At 47.7% G+C, this 20,844-nt stretch overlaps 2 protein-coding genes across 3 annotated transcripts in view; one reads left to right on the top strand and one right to left on the bottom strand.

Annotated features, from left to right (window-relative positions):
- Nucleotides 1-1,525, bottom strand: part of GNGT2 (G protein subunit gamma transducin 2) — a 20,640-nt gene extending 19,115 nt beyond the window's left edge. Inside the window, exon 1 of the mRNA XM_079950168.1 lies at nt 1,501-1,525. Coding sequence (XP_079806294.1) covers nt 1,501-1,523 — 23 coding nt within the window. The 5' untranslated portion in view covers nt 1,524-1,525. The remainder of the gene's footprint in view (nt 1-1,500) is intronic.
- Nucleotides 1-20,844, top strand: part of ABI3 (ABI family member 3) — a 21,801-nt gene extending 957 nt beyond the window's left edge. The window contains exons 2-8 of one of the 2 annotated variants that reach the window (XM_079949909.1): nt 3,269-3,436; nt 8,762-8,938; nt 14,471-14,556; nt 15,800-15,889; nt 18,069-18,241; nt 18,990-19,118; nt 20,605-20,844. In XM_079949909.1, coding sequence (XP_079806035.1) covers nt 3,269-3,436; nt 8,762-8,938; nt 14,471-14,556; nt 15,800-15,889; nt 18,069-18,241; nt 18,990-19,118; nt 20,605-20,768 — 987 coding nt within the window. In that variant the 3' untranslated portion in view covers nt 20,769-20,844. The remainder of the gene's footprint in view (nt 1-3,268; nt 3,437-8,761; nt 8,939-14,470; nt 14,557-15,799; nt 15,890-18,068; nt 18,242-18,989; nt 19,119-20,604) is intronic. The other variant, XM_079949910.1, reaches the window with a different exon arrangement.

The raw sequence follows: 20,844 nt of genomic DNA, 5'->3' as shown, positions 1-20,844 counted from the left end.
AGCATGGTCACTGGAGTTCCTGCCAATGTTGCAGAGGATGGATGTTGAGGAACACCCTTTAGGGGAGCTGGCTGCTGGAAGAATTGTGGTTCTCTCACACGGCCCTGCCCTCCCAGAAGTTTCTGTGAAGATCCTACGAGGTTGTTGTTGTTGTTTAGTCGTTTAGTCATGTCCGACTCTTCGTGACCCCATGGACCAGAGCACGCCAGGCACTCCTGTCTTCCACTGCTTCCCGCAGTTTGGTCAAACTCATGCTGGTAGCTTCGAGAACACTGTCCAACCATCTCGTCCTCTGTCGTCCTCTTCTCCTTGTGCCCCCAATCTTCCCCAACATCAGGGTCTTTCCCAGGGAGTCTTCTCTTCTCATGAGGTGGCCAAAGTATTGGAGCCTCAGCTTCAGGATCTGTCCTTCCAGTGAGCACTCAGGGCTGATTTCCTTCAGAATGGATAGGTTTGATCTTCTTGCAGTCCATGGGACTCTCAAGAGTCTCCTCCAGCACCATAATTCAAAAGCATCAATTCTTCGGCGATCAGCCTTCTTTATGGTCCAGCTTTCACTTCCATACATCACTACTGGGAAAACCATAGCTTTTACTATATGGACCTTTGTTGGCAAGGTGATGTCTCTACATTTTAAGAGACATCTTAAATGCTGTCTACCTCCTGCGAGGTAGGCGCACCTTATCCCTGAGAGAGACCATTCAGCTCGGAGAACTCTTGAGTTTACGCAGAGATGCCACCATCCTGCTCTGCCTTTGGAGGCAATGAATGTTGACCTAGCCTCGCTGGAGTTAGCCAGAAGCAATGCCGGATTTACATATAAGCTACACAAGCTTTAGCTTAGGGCCCTACACTCTTGGGCCCCCCAAAAAAATTTAAAGGAAAAAACAAACCTGGATGTACATTTCCAAAATCTAAGATAAAAAACAAATAAAACCTACATACAGCAACAATTTTTTTGTGTTGTGTAGGCTCCTGTGATGTAAGTAATGGGCCCCGCCTGCTAGCCTGCTCCCTAAAATATCACTGGTTTGCTCATTTCTATATACAGTGGTACCTTGGTTCTCAAACTTAATCCACTCCGGAAGTCCGTTCCAAAACCAAAGCGTTCTAAAACCAAGGCGCACTTTCCTATAGAAAGTAATGCACAACGGATTAATCTGTTCCAGACTTTTAAAAACAACCCCTAAAACATTGTATTTCACTATTAATATACGTCTTCTTATTTGTATTTCAGTTCAACAATTACTTTGATAAAATACATATTTTGTTATGCGCAAATGGCTTTAGATACCTATTAGGTCCGTAAATTACCATATAGCATATGTTCAACACAAAAAACAGCGACAATTTGTTGTTGACAAAGGACAGCTGGACATATAAAGGGCTCCATCACCTTCAGTAGTTTAGGGGCCTCATCAAACCTAAATCCGGCTCTGGCCAGAAGATTATTAGGTACTGTATATCCAGGCAGCTTCTTAAACAGCAAGGCCTACTCACTTGGATTCGTTCCCCCATGACATTCAGACCACTGTCTGTACAGAAAGCAGTAATGTGATGGCATTGAAAATAGGTCCATATTATTCTTATTACTAGGGTGGGGGTTCCTTGCAACTCATTTTCACTTTCAGTTCACTTTTGATTTGCATATTGCCTTTCTATATTGCTAAACACAAGGGGTTGTCATGTGTCCTCTTTTTCCAGGACACGGGGGTGAAATTGGGGACAAATTGCATTTACCGTATTGGCCTGAATACAAAGCTTCACTCCCCCCCCCCAATTCTGACTGTGAAAAGTTAAAGTGTGGCTTAAATTCGCGACCTTACAAAAATTGGCTTTTGTGATATCGCTGCTGAAACAGACATACGATAAAACAGAACGGGTGTGAGTGCCTGTGGAATTTTAAGGGAGCGCCTTATATTCATGTATTGTCTCCCTCCCCCCCATGAATTTTTAAAGTGCAGCTTATATACGGGTGCGGCTTATATTCGGGCCAATACGGTATTTGCTTTGAAAAGTGTCTTCTTTTTTGCTTTTCAGAAAACAGCAACCTTGCACAAGGCAGTTTGCAAGCTGAAAAAACACAATAACTTTAAAATAAACAACTTATATCAAATAAAGCAACATTCAATAATCCCTTAGAATATAAATAGTAAACAGTAAAATTAAATATCAGCAAATAATAATTTAAACAGTTTACACATTTCAATTGCAATAAAGAATTACTAAACCAGGGGTCAGCAAACCATTTCAGCAGGGGGCCGGTCCACTGTCCCTCAGACCTTGTGGAGGGCCAGACTATATTTTTTGGGGGGGAGGAGGAAATGACGAATTCCTATGCCCCACAAATAACCCAGAATGCATTTTAAATAAAAGGACACATTCTACTCATGCAAAAACATGCTGATTCCTGAACAATCCGTGGGCCGGATTTAGGAGTTGATTGGGCCGGATCTGACCCCCAGGCCTTAGTTTGCCTACCCATGTAATAAACTATAATAATAATAAAAAATAACAGCAAGTCGCAATGCATAAAAGGATCAAATTGAGAAGCAAGGACACACAACTTATAACCATCCCTGAATTCCTCTTCTTTCTTCCCAGCTTCAATTCCTGGCATCTGGTAGGGTAGGGGTGGGAAAGAACCTTGGCTGAAACCCTGGAGAGCTGCTGTCAGTTCAGTATATGAAGTCCATATTATAGTAATAGGATCATAGACTTAGAAGGGACCCTGAGGATCATCTAGTCCAGCCCCCTGCAATGCAGGAATATGCCACTGTCCCATACGGGCATCAAACCTACAACCTTGGCATCATCAGCACCATGCTCTAACCAACTGAGCTATGAGCTCGATGGACCAGGAGTCTCTGTCTTGTGTTCGTAGATATACAACAGCACTTCCACGCTGCTGGGAACTGCAGTTTACTCCTCCCAGAGCTACAGTTCCCAGCGCCCTTAACAAACAACCATTCTCAGGATTCTTTGGAAGAGCTTTAAACACACTTTATGCACATGGGTAGTGTGGCTGTGACCGTGCAGGATGCGATACTGGGTGTAGCAGGTAGAGCTATCGTAGCCACTTATGCCACGATACTGTACAGTTGAATGTTGAATGAACGAAAATTTATTTGTGTCAGCCAACGGCCATAGCAACAAAAGAACATTGCAGTATACACAGAACATAAAATATTTTAAAAAACCGATTCAGTTGTCCTGATTTATGGCAGAGTTCTCACTTCTTCCCCCTCCATTTTCATAAACCTCTTAGGCAAAGGACAAGCGGAAAGCCCTCGAGGAAACCATGGCTTTTGCAACCCAGTCATTAGCCAGCGTGGCTTACCAAATCAGCAACCTGGCGAGCGACATCCTCAAAACGATGGACTTGCAGCTGGCTGAAGTCCAGAAGGTGGAAGCCAAAGTCTGCTCCATTGCGCAGGTGAGAAGACAACATGAAGAGGTGCAGCGGGAGGTCTTTATTTGCCCCAGAACCTGTTTTTCTAGTTGGTAGCCCTCTGTGATTGGAATCGGGACCCTGGCTGCTTTGTTTTGCCTTTGTTTTTGCTTAAACTGCTTCCTGGGGGATGAGATGCATTTTTTGTTTAAATCAGTTTTATTTGGGGGACCATACCTCAGCGCCTAGGACTTGCCGATCGAAAGGTCGGCGGTTCGAATCCCTGCGGCGGGTGCGCTCCCGCTGCTCGGTCCCAGCGCCTGCCAACCTAGCAGTTCGAAAGCACCTCCGGGTGCAAGTAGATAAATAGGGACCGCTTACCAGCGGGAAGGTAAACGGCGTTTCCGTGTGCGACTCTGGCTCGCCAGAGCAGCGATGTCACGCTGGCCACGTGACCCGGAAGTGTCTCCGGACAGCGCTGGCCCTTGGCCTCTTAAGTGAGATGGGCGCACAACCCCAGAGTCTGTCAAGACTGGCCCGTACGGGCAGGGGTACCTTTACCTTTACCTTTACACATGCTGCTCCACTAAATTCTTTCCACCATAGAATTGAAGAACTGGAAGGGACCACGAGGGTCATCCAGTCCAACCCTCTGCAATGTGGGCATCTTTTGTAACCTGTCTTCACAGGGGAGTTGCTCCGGCCCCTTGACCATGCAGAGTTGCTCTGTGCTTCCCAGCCTTTTGGGTGTGTTCCTTACAGTGTCACTGTTTAAAAGCCCCAAAGCAGACTGGCCCGCCTTGTCCCCTGAGCCCTGACTACAAACCAGCCGAAAGAGATGCCCCCCCCCGTGCCTTCCCTTCATACTGGAATATAGGGAGGCATACACAATGTTCTTGGACATCGGATTCCTCTTCCTGTTGCTTGACGGCTTTCCTGTTTCCCAGGGAATAAAAACATAATGGATCAGGAAACATCCGTGGAATGGATTAATCACCTCTGTCATGTCACCAGTTTGGTATCTCCAAACACTTTTATGAAATCCACTTTTAGCTCAGCGCAAGAGGGAGGTGTGGAGGGGAATGGTAAGGAATAACTGTTTGCCTTCTGCTTAATAATCGGCACTTCCTGCTGTTGGATCCTAGAACACACTTTGCCAAAATCGTGCATTTACCACCTCTGCACCTGCAGGTCTCTCTTGTCCAGAGGGGGAGCTTCTTCTGAGCATATGCACCATTATGTGCTGATGAACAAGAGGTGCATAGGCTCCCCAAATACCGTGTAACAATGCAAGGAAAGGGAGGGAGGGCTTTTTGAGAGGCAGAGTGCGCTGGCATAGCACAGAGAATAAGAGAGTGAGCTGTGAGCTGGTTAACCCTGCTTCAAATCTCATCGTTGACAGAGGAACATAAGGAGATGACTTAGACCAGTGGTGGACCTATGTTTTTGGGTTCTTGAAGCTTGAACCATTATGGGGTGGCGGGGTCCTTTGCTATCAGCAACTAGGTCTGGGTGACCATGGTTATCTTCTTCAGTGGAATTGTTCCCTGTGGATCCTGTCACCTGAGGCACTTGCCTCACCTTGCCACATGAGTGGGCCGGCCCTGATAGCAGATATAATGAGGGAAGGGCTGTAGCTCAGTGGTAGATCATCTGCTTGGTATGAGGAAGGTCTTGGGTTCAATTCCTGGCAGGGTTGGGAGAAAACCGTGTCTGAGACTGATGGGCCAATGGTCTGGTTCAATGGCAGTTTCCAATGTTTACAATTAAAGAACCAGGTCTCTTGGAACTGTGTGAAGTTAGGAGACTGTTTTTAGCACCCAAACTCAACTGGGCTCACAAGCCTTTCACATAAAAGTCTACCCCTGGTTAGCTTTCTTCATTTCTCATTTCTTCATTTCATTAAGGTGGGGAAAGTAACCTTCTTGTTGAATAACTGGAATCAGAAACCCTTGCTGATCTACCGAAGATAATCCAGAGATCTACCAGTAGATTCTAATCTGCATTCTGCCCCTCACCTGCCTTAAAGGCTTCTGGGTGCTTTCAGGCTGTTGCTGTTCTCAGATGGGACTCAATCACATCCCAACAAATTGCATGTTGTGCAATTGACCGCAACAAACCTGCTTCCCCCAAATATCTGACTTCTGGCAATAAGGAAAGGTAAAGGTAAAGGGACCCCTGACATTAGGTCCAGTTGTGGCCGACTCTGGGGTTGCGGCGCTCATCTCGCTTTACTGGCCGAGGGAGCCGGCGTACAGCTTCCGGGTCATGTGGCCAGCATGACTAAGCCGCTTCTGGAGAACCAGAGCAGCGCACGGAAACGTCTTTTACCTTCCCGCCAGAGCGGTACCTGTTTATCTACTTGCACTTTGATGTGCTTTTGAACTGCTAGGTTGGCAGGAGCAGGGACTGAGCAACAGGAGCTCACCCCATCGCGGGGATTCGAACCGCCGACCTTCTGATCAGCAAGTCCTAGGCTCTGTGGTTTAACCCACAGTGCCACCTGCATCCCGGCAATAAGGATAGGGATGGTGAAATGCAGTGGAAAGTTTGGCACAACCCTTACTTTGACTTCATGATCATCCAAACTTCCCGCAAACAAATAGGAATGAAGGCTCATCAGATAGCCAATGTCGTCAGATTTCCCTGCAAATAAGGACAGGTGCTCGATAAACAGGTCTTCTGCCAGAGACCTGTCTGCTGTTGTCTTCTGCAACAGACTCATGACTAGCTCTCTGGATGTTGTTCTAAGAGGTTACTGAGTCTTTCCTCATCGCTTTATGCCAAGAAGAGATTAACGGGCAACAGCCACCCTTGCTTTAGATCGGATGTCCTGCTTCACTAGGGCAAAAGGTTAATCTGAACCAAGGCTCAGCCCCTGAACTAGTTTGAAGCCTCACCTTAAGTTCCCTGAAATGTCGCTGGAAATTAAGCAAGGAGACACAGCCGTTCTGCAAAAGGGGCTTTTAGGAAGGAATGCAATGCTGTGCCCACTTATAACTGCTGTGCAGTTTCATTGCGGCTTCCCCTTGCGCAGTATATTTTGATGCAAACACCTTGGGAATTGCCTGTTAAACAACATCTCCATCTGCTTGCCTTGCCTGATGCATTTCTTCACAGCAAGGCACGCTGTCTGTCTTCTCGTTGACAAGTGCCATACGCTGTTTGGGGAAGAGCGGAGGCCAAGACAGCAAGAGAGTTTATGAGTTTATGTCCGGTTTGAAGTGGAAGCGCCCTTGTTTACAGCTCGCACCCGTAGTCGCAAGCTAACAACTCTAATCAAACTCAGTGGGAATAAACTTCCAACTGAACCTGACCAAGGACTGGGAGATGCAAACTGAATTTATTTGCCGCTCTTTATGAATGAATAAATGTGCCATTGAGGTGGGGGTACTTCCTTACTACCAGCTGCCCTGGTGGTATGCTGCAGATATACACCCCATACATTTAAAGTGCATGACTAACCCCTAAGAATCTTGGGAACTGTAGTTTGGTGTAAACTACAGTTCCCAGGATTCTTTGGGGTGGGAAATAAGGTAAAGGCAAAGGGACCCCTGACCATTAGGTCCAGTCGTGAACACTGGAGTGTTACCTATTTATCTACTTGCACTTTGTGTTTTCGAACTGCTAGTTTGGCAGGAGCAGGGACTGAGCAAGGGGAGCTCACCCCGTCGCACGGATTCGAACCACTGACCTTCTGATCGGCAAGCCGTAGGCTCTGTGGTTTAACTCACAGTGCTGTGACTACCCCCTAAGAATCTTGGTAACTGTGTAAACTACAGGATTCCCAGGATTCTTTGGGGGGGGAGAGTAGAATAATAGAACTGTAGAATTTGAAGGGTCATATAACCCGACCCCCTGCAGTGCAGGAATCTCAGCAAAAGCCCCTGACCTAGTTTGAAGCCTCACCTTAAGTTCCCCCCAGCTTATAAACCTCCATGGAAGGCTGATGTTTAGTCAGAATCTGTGAACCGCCCTGAGACCTTCGGGTATATGGCGGTATTCAAACTAAATTAACAAATAATAATAACTGAACAATAATTTCTTGCAAACTTGAATCCATTGGTTCGAATCCTACCCTCTGGAGCAGGAGAAAACAAGGTTGCTCCATCTTCCATGTGAGAGCCCTTGAGATATTTGAAGATGGCTGTCACATCCCCCTCTCAGTCTCCTCCCTCGCTTTAAGTATATGGCCATGTACACAGCTGTGCAGTCATGCAACTGCAGTATTTACAAAGCTCTGGCCAGGACAAGTCTCTCTTTCAGTGTTCTCCTCATTATGGCTTTGGCTTCCTCTTCTGAATCTTTCCCCATATCTTCTTGGGGCCATCATGCACAGAATTCAGTGCCATTCTTCCAGTGCGGCCTTACCAGCAAACAGTCCTCAAATGTCCTTTTTCTTATGCATCTGTGAACATTTGGGCTCCTGAAGCCATTGGGGTGGTCCTATGCAATCCTGCTTTCAATATGGCCTGCACCTGCAAAGGGGTTTTTTTTGGGGGGGGGGGGGAGATATACTGCTTTGTAACCATTTGGTGCATGCCCTCTGGCTTCCTGCAGTAATCCTGCAATTTTTTTATATCACAAATATTCAGGGTTGTGGGGTTTTTTTGTCGCATCGTAGCCCGAGAGTGTCCCTCCAGATGGCCATAATGCAATAACGTTGGCGAACCTTCGTAGAACAGCTAATAAAGCAGAATGAAGTGTGGATGGTCATTATAAATGGCTTAGAGTCATATGATCCCCTCTTTCTTTTTCCTTTCTCCTCCTGTGAAGAGGCTGCATCTTAATGTTTTAATGTTGTATTTTAATCTTGTTTTTTAAATTGTATTTTAATCAACTTGTTTTTATTATTGGTTGTTAGCCGCCCTGAGCCCGGTCTTGGCTGGGGAGGGCGGGGTAAAAATAAAATTTATTATTATTTATTATTATTATTATAAATCCACCACAATGCATTACTTCTGCCTCAGTGCCATGTTGGGGAATATACCTGCAAACCCCACACTCCAAGCCCATATTTAGGTGCTTGAGGGTAGAAAACCCAGATGACTGAAGCCAGCTGGACTATTTGACAGAGTGAGGTGGCTGCCTCAGGCGACAGATACTGAAGGGCAGGGATCAGACAGAACTGTGTACACCACGAATATGCAGGATACCATGACCAGCAGAGAGGGCCAATGAGGAGTCAATTGTGAGAGAGGAGGAGCCAAAAATGGCTTCCCTGGGGAGTGGGCTTTGCTACCTGTCCCCCGCAAAAAGGTAGGGTGCTGCCAGTTTGTGTGTTGACTAGAAATACAATTAAACCAGCTCCTGCAAATGGTTCCTGACCCAGCTATGCCCTCCTTCCCTCACCGTGTCTTTCTGCCTCAGGTGGTGGAGATGCACATGGAGAAAGTGTCCCGCCGAGAGATCGGGGCCCTTTCTGTTTGCAAGAGATTTCCGCACCAACAGAAAATCATCCCCCCAAGCCACGTGGAGCCCCTGGAGGCGTATTACAGGAAACCGCTGAACTTCAACAGTTTGGACGATATTGGGCACGGGATAAAGGTAAGAGCTGAGCATGGCCTCCTTTGCTCCCCTAGCTGTAGTCATCTTCCATGCTGACAAGCCATAAGGTAAAGGGACCCCTGACCATTAGGTCCAGTCGTGGCCGATTCTGGGGTTGCGGTGCTCATCTCGCACTATAGGCCGAGGGAGCCGGCGTTTGTCTGCAGACAGCTTCCAGGTCATGTGGCCAGGATGACTAAGCTGCTTCTGGCGAACCAGAGCAGCGCACAGAAACACCGTTTACCTTCCCGCCGGAGCGGTACCTATTTATCTACTTGCACTTTGACGTGCTTTCAAACTGCTAGGTGGGCAAGGAGCAGGGACCGAGCAATGGGAGCTCACCCCGTCATGGGGATTCGAACCGCCGACCTTCTGATCAGGAAGCCCTAGGCTCTGTGGTTTAACCCACAGCGCCACCCAGAGAAGAAAAGGAGCACATGCTGTTGAATCTTATGCGGAAATGGTGCTGGATTTTGTACTGCTATGGAATGTGGGGGGGGGGGGGAGAGCCACACCTATTGAATTTCTGCCTGTGATCACAGGAGCACTTCCAGGCTAGATCCTATCTTGACAGAGGGAATATAAATGGCTCCTTTGAGATAAAGGGCATGATATAAATTCAACAAACAACCAAATCCTTTTGCATACTTCCGATCATACATCTGATAAAGACAGTTGTTGCTCTATTGTTATTACACTTCTATCCTGCTTTTATTCCAGGGAGCTCAAGGTGGTGTATGTGGTTCCACCCGCTCATCATTTTATTCTCACAACAATCCTGTGAAGTGGGCTAGCCTGACTGGCTCTCCCAGTCAGTGAGGATTGGACCCTGGGTTTCCCAGGTCCCAGACCAACACACAAGCTACCACACCACACTGGCTTTAACACCGTGTGTGTGTGTGTGTGTGTGTGCGCGCATTTAGAATAACTAAACACCAGAGAATATAAATACCTTGAGAATTAAAATAGCAAACTACCAAAATCTAGCACTGGTTCTAAATTGTGGATAGAAACTATCCCAAGCCAATGTCTTGCTGCCTGCTATAAAGGTAACGGTAAAGGACCCCTGGACGGTTAAGTCCAGTCAAAGGTGACTATGGGGTTGTGGTGCTCATCTCGCTTTCAGGCCGAGGGAGCCGCGCTTGTCCACAGACAGCTTTCCGGGTCATGTGGCCAGCATGACTAAGCCGCTTCTGGCACAACAAAACACTGTGACGGAAACCAGAGCGCACGGAAACGCCGTCTACCTTCCCGCCGTAGCGGTACCTATTTATCTACTTGCACTGGTGTGCTTTCGAACTGCTAGGTTGGCAGGAGCTGGGACAGAGCAACGGGAGCTCACTCCATTGTGGGGATTTGAACCTCCAGCCTTCTGATTGGCAAGCTCAAGAGAGTCTCAGTGGTTTAGACCACAGTGCCACTTGCGTCCGCATACCAGGCATATAAGTCAGTTGGTATATCCTGAGGCAAAATGTGGAGAAAATATATGTGCCATCACTCCTGTTAACATAATGCAAAAACCTCTAAAAGTAAAGGTGGATGGGGAATGCTGTCGTTCTCTGGACTTATCACAGAGCCAGAGAATTCCTGAGCATCAGAGATGGGCATCCTGGGAGATCACATCGCCACTAGAATTACTGAGCAGCCTCAACTGCAGAAGGAAGCAAACAAGCAAATAAGTATATCATTAGTTTTATTCATAAGTCTGGCTGTGGTAATACTTGCTGCACAGTGTGCGGTTTGCTTCGGACTCAAAACGAGAGGTGATGTGGCTTAACCCAGAAGATTTGATGACTTATCTAGAGACCGAAACTCAGCAACAGACAGTGAGTCTCCAAGCACTTCCTCTGTGGAAAATGTACGTCTTTTGATGAACCACCGAGCAATTGCTTTCTTCCTTTTTTTTAAAAAAAAAAAGATTAGAGAGCACTCAGACAGCAATATCTTTAGTAAAAAAACAAAACAAAACAAAGCAACGTCCCAAATCCAAAGAAATTTAATCACAAAAGGTTATATCGAAATTAATGGCAGATAGAATAGTCTCAAGTAACTAGTATCACTTTCAGTGAGACTTAATTAATGTAACTGTACTCACGGCTCATGTGAGTTCTGCATGACGTCGACTTCCTGAACACAAGTTTCTAACCCTCATGATGGCTGAGAAAATATTGAAAAACGATACTTACCTGGCAGGGGAGATACCATGATCACAAAGGTGGTTTTCCCAGGGTGAGGCTCATCCATTGCACTTCGGGTGTGCTGACCCCTGCGATTTCCCCAAATGCGGGAAATTCGACTGCATAATTTGTGGTAGTGGGGGACTGCGTTCGCGCTTTCCCCTACACAATTTTTTTTTTTTAAAAAAAAGAAAAGAAAATATTGAAAAACGTGGTAGAATTGGATATAACTGCTGAGTGACAAAATGTGACTTTTAAGCTCAAAATAAAAATTTTAAAGTTTTAAAAAGAAAAAATATATATGCAGATGGCAACTTCTGAAGGAGGAGAAACTGAGTCTTAGAATGGAGTTTCCACCTGCACTTATCATCTGCTATTTATTTTAAGGAAGGGATCCCTTTTTTAAAAAAAAAGGATTACAGGTTACATCCACAGCACACATTCAAAGTACTCTTATCCTACTTGAAGAGCTATGGCTTCTCCCTAATAATAATAATAATAATAATAATAATACCCTGCCTATCTGGCTGGGTTTCCCCACCCACTCTGGGTGGCTTCCAACAAAATATTAAAATACAATAGTGCATCAAACGTTAAAAGTTTCCCTAAACAGAATGCTGGGAATTGTGGAGGGTCTCCTAAACCCCCCCAGCACCCTTAATGAACTGTCTTTCCCAGAATCCTTTGGGGGAAGCCATGACGGTTTCAAGTGGTATGGTACTGCTTTAACCGTATGCTGTGGGGATATGACCCAGATGCCGTATTGCCAAATAAAGGACCTTTCTTTAATTTAAGAAAGGGGACGACACTTTCACGTGTCTCATACACTTCTCTCCACACCACCCTGGAGCAATAATACCATTCTGAATTCAGCCTGCAGCAAACGGAGAAGTTGCAGCTACATAAGGACGCCTGCGAGTTACATTTAAGCGCTTCTCTTTTCCTTCCCCGCTGGGCGCTCTCTCGTGAAGAGAAAAAGGAGAATTGTGCTGTCAGCTGCGGCCAGCCATCGAGACCGATCTCAACCACAAGGGCCTAAAACTGATGAGGCAAAGATTTGCCGGGCTCTCGGTTCCCACACTGGCGTCTGCTTCCCCAGCGGCGTTCTCTCCGCAGCTGGGGCTGCTGCCACAGCAGGGGCCTTGTGCCACTTTGGCTGCTGCCCTTTGTTGGCACGCAGATTTGGCTCAGTGACTGAGGGGCCCCCCAAGACGCATGACCCAGTTTCACGAAAAGGTGCGCTCCTGTGGAAGGGAGGCTTTCAGGCTTGGCCTTTTGATGCTAAGTCTGGAAGACTGGAAAGGAAAAGCCCTCCCTCTCTCTAAAAACAGGTGCAGAAGCCCAGCAGAAACATGTGTCATAAACAAAATCTGCCCTTATTCCCTTATGGGGGACACAAGAGCCCTTATAGAGTCCGTTGTAGGTTCTCCATCGGTAGGAGAAAATAACAGAGGCCAACCAGAGAATTTTGAGAAGCAAAACAGCTAGTAAGCCTGATCTTTATTGAACTGTTGCAACAGGGTGCTCGCCTCACATGCAGAAAAGGCGGAGGACCCAGAACCCAGGTGTGCCTGCCCTTATATAGACATTTTAAATTCCCTGCACTGGAGCTCCAGACCACCCCTCCATACATCATACATACATCACAGAAAAGGTGGTCTACAACAGAAATTTGAATGCTGTTGTTTTTCCTGTTTGCCAGGTTGTCTGATAATGCCGTATCTGATTGCCTTTCCTGGTAGTCTGGCCATTTCTTTGAGATGGTGACTACCTAATTCCTGAGACAATGGGAAGGTTCCCTCACCCCCTCCCTCCTTGCAGAGAAAACATTTGTTCAGTTTGGGAGTCAAAATGGTTTCAGGGCGGTCTTCCTGTGCTGCTCCAGACATGTGGTCCACATATCTATGAACATGCTTGGTTGGTACATTTTATGAACATTTATTAAAATATAAGACTTTAACATTTTTATTTCACATGTCAGATGACAGCGAGAGGCCTAAGTAGGTCTGGAGCATGAGCTTCGGTTAGAGGATGGGGCAAGCGAGGGCTGTAGCTCAGGGGGAGAGCCTCTGCTTCCCAGGCAGAAGGTCTTGGGTTCAATCGCCAGCATCCCCAGTTATGGGTGGGAGCATCCCTGTCCGACAACCTGGAGAGCGACTGCTGTCAGTCGGTGCACAATACTGAGGAGCAGGTGGTGCTGTGGTCTAAGCCACTGAGCCTTTTGGGCTGGCCGATCAGAAGGTTAGCGGTTCGAATCCCCACAACAGAGTGAGCTCCTGTTGCTCAGTCCTAGCTCCTGCCAACCTAGCAGTTCGAAAGCACACTAGTGCAAGTAGATAAATAGATACTGCTGCAGCGGGAAGGTAAATGGTGTTTCCGTGCACTCTCGTTTCCATCACTGTGTCCCTTGCGCCAGAAGTGGTTTAGCCATGCTGGCCACATGACCCGGAAAGCTGTCTGTGGACAAACACCGGCTCCCTCGGCCTGAAAGCGAGATGACCACCTCAACCCCATAGTCGCCTTTGACTGGACCTAACTGTCCACGTGTCGTTTTCCTTTACCTTTATGGCAGGCAGCAAGATGTGAAGCAAGACAACAGCTTGGGATAGTTTCTAGCCATGATTTATAACCAGCACTAGATTTATAACCAGCGCAAGTAGATAAATAGGTACCACTGTGGCGGGAAGGTAAACGGCGTTTCCGTGCACTCTGGTTTCCATCATGGTGTTCCGTTGCGCCAGAAGCAGTTTTGTCATGCTGGCCACATGACCCGGAAAGCTGTCTGTGGACAAACGCTGGCTCCCTCGGCCTGAAAGCGAGATGAGTGCTGCAACCTCATAGTCGCCTTTGACTGGACTTAACTGTCCAGGGGTCCTTTACTGAGCTAGATGGATCAATGGTTTGACTAAGTATAATTCAACTTCCTATGTACATCAACAGAGCAAATTCACACACAGGCAGTGAACTGAGGCTGCTTCCACACCTGAGGAACTTTTGCTACAGCGAGAGCATTTTTCGAATTCAGTGGAGAGACGCTTTTAGAACGGACGTAAATCTTTAGCTCTATTGATTAGAACGTTGCAGCAGCGCTCGAGCATCAGCTGCCAAATTGTTATGCCTTTGCATGTGTTGGTAACCTAAAGCGGCCTTGACTACTGTTAACATGCTTTATGTGGGACTGTCCTTGTAAAGTGGTTCAGAAGCTGCAGCTACTGCCGAAGTCAGTGGCTAGAGGAGAAGGTGACTGACAACAGGTTAATCCTCTGCTGAAAAAGCAGCACTGCCTTGAAGAATACTAGTATGGGTTTTCTCTCTTTCACACACCTCTTTCCCTTCTGATCTCTCTCTCTCTTAGGATCATGGCACACAGTTGGCCAAAACAGGGACCCTCTGCCGGCGAGGAAATGCGACATCATCAGGGCAGTCATCTGGGAGCCTTAGGTGAGATTGCATCAAGTAGAGGCATGAAGTCCTAGTTTGCCTTCTAGCGCAGCCAAGATTTCTTCTCAAAGATTGCCCTTCTGAAATATACTCAGAGTCCTGTAGGGATTTCATGCTCTTTATTGCAGCTTGTAAAACAGTGATTGAATTGCTCCCCCAAACCTCAGGCTTTTATATACATTATTTACACAATGAGTCCCGTCTGATTGGCTGATTCTGCTTCCCTCCTGGAGCCTGATTGGTCTTTTCCTGCAGGCCAATCAGTTGTTGCATTCTACGATCCTACCAGCCTAATAGGGACACGGGTTGCGCTGTGGGTAAAACCTCAGCGCCTAGGGCTTGCCGATCGCATGGTCGGCGGTTCGAATCCCCGCGGCGGGGTGAGCTCCCGTCTTTCGGTCCCAGCTCCTGCCCACCTAGCAGTTCAAAAGCACCCTTAAGTGCAAGTAGATAAATAGGTACTGCTTTATAGTGGGAAGGTAAACGGCGTTTACGTGTGCTGCGCTGGTGCTGGCTCGCCAGAGCAGCTTCGTCACGCTGGCCACGTGACCCGGAAGTGTCTCTGGACAGCACTGGCCCCTGGCCTCTTAAGTGAGATGGGCGCACAACCCTAGAGTCGGACACGACTGGCCTGTACGGGCAGGGGTACCTTTTACCAGCCTAATAGGCTGATTAATTTCCTCCTGGAGCCTGATTGGTCTTTTCCTGCAGGCCAATCAGTTGTAGCATTCTAGGATCCTACTTGCCTATTGTTCTAGGATCCAAGCTTAGTACATAACACCTTCGCTATTGCCTTCCTCCTCTTCCCAACACAACTGGAACCGAAACTCTTTCCATTAGGTGTTTTGCAGTCCAGCTGTTTTGGACTGCAACTCCCATCAACCCCAATCAGTCGGCTGGGGCTGATGGGACTTGTAGTCCAAAACATCTAAAGCAGGCTTCCTCGACCTCAGCCCTCTGGATGTTTTTGGCCTACAACTCCCATGACCCCTAGCTAGCAGGACCAGTGGTCAGGGATCATGGGAACTGTAGTCTCAAAACATCTGGAGGGCCGAGGGTGAGGAAGCCTGATCTAAAGTGTGCCAGGCTAGGAAAGGCTGGTTTTGTCTGCAATCCTAACCTGTCTACTGGCAGAGGAGGTGGTCCACTGATTGGACAACATGTTTCATAAGCAAAAGCAAAGTAGATAAGGGAGGAAGATCAAGATAAACATTCAACTCAAACTTTTTTTGGGTTTTTTTAGGAGAAGTCAACGGATTCCAGAGCCAATACGGCCACCAGTTGTCCCAGATGGCAAACCCTCCTCATCTGCTTCATCTTTGTCATCACTGAGGTACCATTTGTGGGATTTCCCAGCATGGCACAAAAGGAGACAGGGTGTGGGTGGCAAAGCCAAAACCAGGGAGAAAACTGGTGGCTACTTTTCTATGGAAAATAAAGATAAGTTTCTGTTCCAAGGGGTCTTCGGCGAGATCTGTTGCCTTTCTACAGTGGTACCTCGGGGTTACATACACTTCGGGTTACAGATGCTTCAGGTTACACACTCTGCTAACCCAGAAATAGTGCTTCAGGTTAAGAACTTTGCTTCAGGATGAGAACAGAAATCGGGCTCCGGCGGCGCAGCAGCAGCAGGAGGCCCCATTAGCTAAAGTGGTGCTTCAGGTTAAGAACAGTTTCAAGTTAAGAACGGACCTCCGGAACGAATTAAGTACTTAACCCGAGGTACCACTGTATTTTAAACAAACTGTTTCTCTAAAAGCATATAAATTAGCAAATGTTATGCTCTCTCTATTTTGGGGTGATGCCCAAGTGAGCACCCTAACCCTGGCCAGTGTGTGGCTGTGACCTAGAAGGTTGTGGTTTGACCCCACACAGGAACGGGTGTGGGCAGGATTCCTGCATTTTAGGGGGTTGGACTAGATGGCCCTCGCTGTCCCTTCCATCTCTACAGGTTCTATGAAGTTCAGAGCTGGGAACTTGGAACCTAGCTCCTATTCCAACCTGCTCCTCTCTGCTCAGGGGAGGGCAGCTGCAGATTTGGGCTTCTCAAATTCGTTTCCTTGCAAGGCAAGCAAGCTGTCTTATACCTAGCTGCACCACTGGCCCACCGAGCTTAGTATTTGTCTACACTGCCTGGTTGCAGCTTTCTAGGTTTTTAAACTGGGAGTCCTGCCTGGGGATTGAACCAGGGACCTTTGGTGTGCAAAGCACGATGCTCTACCACTCAGCCACAGCTCCAGACAACAGATGGTGAAATGACTTGCATCTCAGACTGTCAGGGACTCAGCGGGAGCGCAGGGAGGAGAGGAGATGGAGAGCGAGGGGGAGCAATCCGAGGGCAGCGTAGGAGAAGAGGACAGCAGCCCGATAGATTCCATGAGCCTCTCCAGCGAATCGGAAGATTCACAGAAGGGGGCGCCGATGGGCAGGGCAAGGGGGGACCCAAGGGGGACACCCCAGAAGCAAGGGGCCAGCGGGGACTCCCAGAGCAGCAGTTGGAAATCAGGACCAGCTTCCCCACCAGAGCGTAGTGGGGGGGAGGAGTCCCAGGTATCAGAGCCCACATATGCACCACCAGCGAGAGAAGATGAGTCAGGGTTGGCCACGCCTCCATCGGAGAGCGAGTTAACGGTCAAGAGGAAAGTTGCAGGCTGGGCGCGCGCGCCAAGTTCAAAGGTACAGGCGAGCGGCACAGAAGGTAGCCCGGATAGGGAACCAGGTCCTAAAGCCCGCCGGAAGGAGGGGCAAGAATCATCAGGGTCAGCGTCAGAGGAGTCCAGGAAGGATGAAACCCTAGCGGGCAGGAGGGCCCAGAGGAGAAAGGAACTTAGGAAGAGGTGGAGCAAAGCGAGAGTGTTAAACTGGTGTGGAAGGGGAGGAGACTCAGACGGGACTTCGCCGGTCTAAGGTCGAGACGTAGAGCTGCACGCTGCGGCTTTAAAATGGAAACTGAATCTCAATAAAGACTTTTGTACATAATTACAGCCTAGCGTTGGTCCTCTGTGAGCTGGGACCTGGAGGCAGCTCTGACACAGACCTTCTTAGCTTTGTTTGGGTTCCACAAAATGATGCTCTTAATCCTGCTCCACAACATAAGGCAATGGAAGCCTGCAGCTGAACCATCTGAGACTGCTGGGATGGGGGTGCCATTTTGAAACATTCCCCTTTGCAACATCTACAGTGCAGCAACGAAAAGTAAAAAATCCACCTGAGCCCAGCAGAGTGAAAGCATCTAGCTCAGCCTCCCCACTCTAGTGTCAATAAATGGTCTTTCCTTCTTGTATCATCAGCTCAGGCTTCTTCTGTGCCGACCCTCCACTAGGAAAGGACCTGGGGCTTCTAGATGTTGTTGGACTACAACTCCCATCAGCTCCAACCAGCATGGGAAATGATCAATGATGATGGGAACTGTAGTCCAACAACATCCACAAGGCCAGCAGGTTCCCCATCCCTGCCCAGGGGCAGTGTCCCTTGCATTCACCTAAACCTTCCTCCTTTGAATGTCACTGCAGCCCCACAGAAGCTATGGAGAAGACTGGTATGATCGCATCTACTGAACCACCTCCACCGCCTACGCTCTCGCCTTTTCCTCCACCAGCAGAGGCAAGTGATGTTCCTCCTCCTCCTCTTCCAGAAGATCTATTGCCACCGCCACCACCTTTTGCAGTCAGCGATGTCACCCTAGGTAAGGCTACCTCCTCCTTCTTTTTCAAAGCCAGAACAAAACGGAACTCAAAATTAGCTGGGGTAATTGCATGCCTGGCTTTATATACCCCACAAGTGCAGGACTGTGGAATTGGCTTCAGAACCTACATAGCTGAGTACACTTTCCAGGACATCCTGAGTTCAGGCAGAGGCAGTAGTTGCCAGGGGGAATGTATAGGGGAGTCCGATTGCATCCCTGTTCTGCTTCCCAGAGTCCTTTGGTTGGTCACGGTGTGACCTGAAATGCTAAATGTTATGTATTCAGTGATCTGTGTTTGCCTGAGCTTGAGTCTGGACTAAGGATTCTGAGCTCCTGTGTTCTGATTCGATACATGATGTCCAATCAAAGAACATTTCAGGATTTGGGCCTCTGCCATTGGCCCTTGAACTCTTGAGTCGTGATTTGCAGCTTGGAAGTTTAGATAGCCAATCGCATTGGGAGTGGGAGTGGCCCAGGCTTTGAGGAATGTATATAAGCAGTTGCTTTGCCCCTGTTTCCCAGTTATGTAGTTCAATAAAAGGTTCTTGCCGTTATCGCTTTCTTGCCTCGTGGGAACCCACCTACACTTCACTAAGCATATTCCTCTGAGTGAGCGTGATGCTGTTTCAATGCACTTCTCTCCCCATTATGGCAAGCAGGCATGGAAGGCCAAGCGCACAGGAACGCATTTTTGATTTTCTTTGTTTGTGAAAGAGTCAGTAGCATGTGTGTGTGTGTTTGATTGCAGACCTTGATTTCCCAATGACCCCTCCACCGCTGGATGCCTCTAATTTGGAGCAGCTGGTGCCTCCGCTCCTTCCCCCTCCACCACCCCCAGAGAAATTGCCATGGGCCCCTGACACCTATCTGGAAAAAGGTACCTTGCTAAAGATAAGAAAACTCCTGGAGTCGGATACCAGGGCATTTGGTTTGCATTCTGACAATGAGCAGTGATATGCTTGGGGCTCTAAACCACCTGAAACCATCTGCTGTGCACACACTTACCTGTAATCCCAGGTGTTTGACTGACCTTTGACCTATTCAGCAGTAGGGCTGGGCAATATCTGGTTTTCCTCATTATCACCAGCTAAACATTGTGATATACTGATATATCACAATATCTGAAATAAGGATGGAACTGTGTAGAGGCATTGGCTGGCATCATGGTTTCCCCCGCATTGTGATTTGTTGCATACCACACAGATCATGATTTGCAATATATTGCCAGGTCTAAAACTATGAAACTGATATCATAATATGGACTTCAAACTGGTTTTGGACCATGTGTTGATATATCGCCCAGCCCTGTTTTGCAATGAGGACTATGCAATTCTGCAGGATTCTTTATTTGCCTGCATTTTCTCTGCTCTGCACAAATGTTGTGCTTCTTTGCTTACCACTGCAGTGGATTTCTCCTCTGTTCCTTTTCAATCTGCATTTCTGTTTAGAAAGCCTTATATTGGGGCTTTCTAAATAGGGGACGCAGGTGGTGCTGTAGTCTAAGCCACTGAGCCTAGGACTTGCCGATCGGAAGGTTGGCGGTTCGAATCCCTGTGACAGGGTGAGCTCCCGTTGTTTGGTCCCTGCTCCTGCCAACCTAGCAGTTCAAAAGCACATCAAAGTGCAAGTAGATAAATAGGTACCACTCCGGCGGGAAGGTAAATGGACAATAAAGCGAGATGAGTGCTGCAACCCCAGAGCCGTTTGCAACTGGACCTAACTGTCAGGGGTCCTTTACCTTTAACTTTATACTGGGGCTGTACAAAGACATTTGAGTCCCCGAGGTTTAAAATCCAACTTGTATATATAGTTCTACCTCAGCTCCTGAATACCTTGGGAGTCTAACATTCCGGCTCCCAAACGATCGTAAACTGGAAGTGAGTGTTCCGGTTTTCAAACGTTCTTTTGGAAGCTGAACATCTGATGGCTTTGGTTTCTGAACGTTTCGGAAGTTGAACAGACTTCTGGAATGGATTCCGTTTGACTTCCAAGGTACGACTGTACTAACCAGTCTGCTGGGAAGCTCTTATGCCTGAGCCCCATGGAGAAATACCTATCCATCTATCTGATTAGTTTTATCGTGGAGCTCCTGTTAATTTGCACAAGGCCATGGCAGAACATCCCAGTGGACTGGCCTTCTACTTTCCACCCACCATCCTCAACAGCACCAAGCCTCTGCTGTTTATGCCACTCAGTGAATGCCATGGATGACATGTATCCTATTGACCGGATGATCCCCAAATTGCCATTCCCAGGTTCCCTTCCTTCCGTAAATACGTTTCGGGACTGGTGGGTTTTTTTGTTTTTGTTTTTACTTTTCATTGCTGACCTCCTTTCCCCCTTCTCTTCCCCTTTGCCTTCAGTGGTGACCCTCTACCCTTATACTCAGCAGCAGGAACAAGAACTCTCGTTCGCAGAGGGGACTGTTATTTACGTGACACGAAGATACTCAGATGGCTGGTGTGAGGGGGTGACAAGTGAAGCAAAGGGATTGTTCCCAGGGAACTATGCGGAGCCTTTGCCATGAAGGAAGCAGAATGGATGCTGGAGATTTTTACTTTTTTTAAAAAAATGCAGATACTTAAAATGTGAGATCTGGTGAA

Source organism: Podarcis cretensis, assembly GCF_951804945.1.
Source record: "Podarcis cretensis genome assembly, chromosome: 13".
NCBI lineage: Eukaryota > Metazoa > Chordata > Lepidosauria > Squamata > Lacertidae > Podarcis > Podarcis cretensis.
Note: the sequence above shows the minus strand (reverse complement) of the source record. Positions and strands in the feature narration are given on the sequence as shown.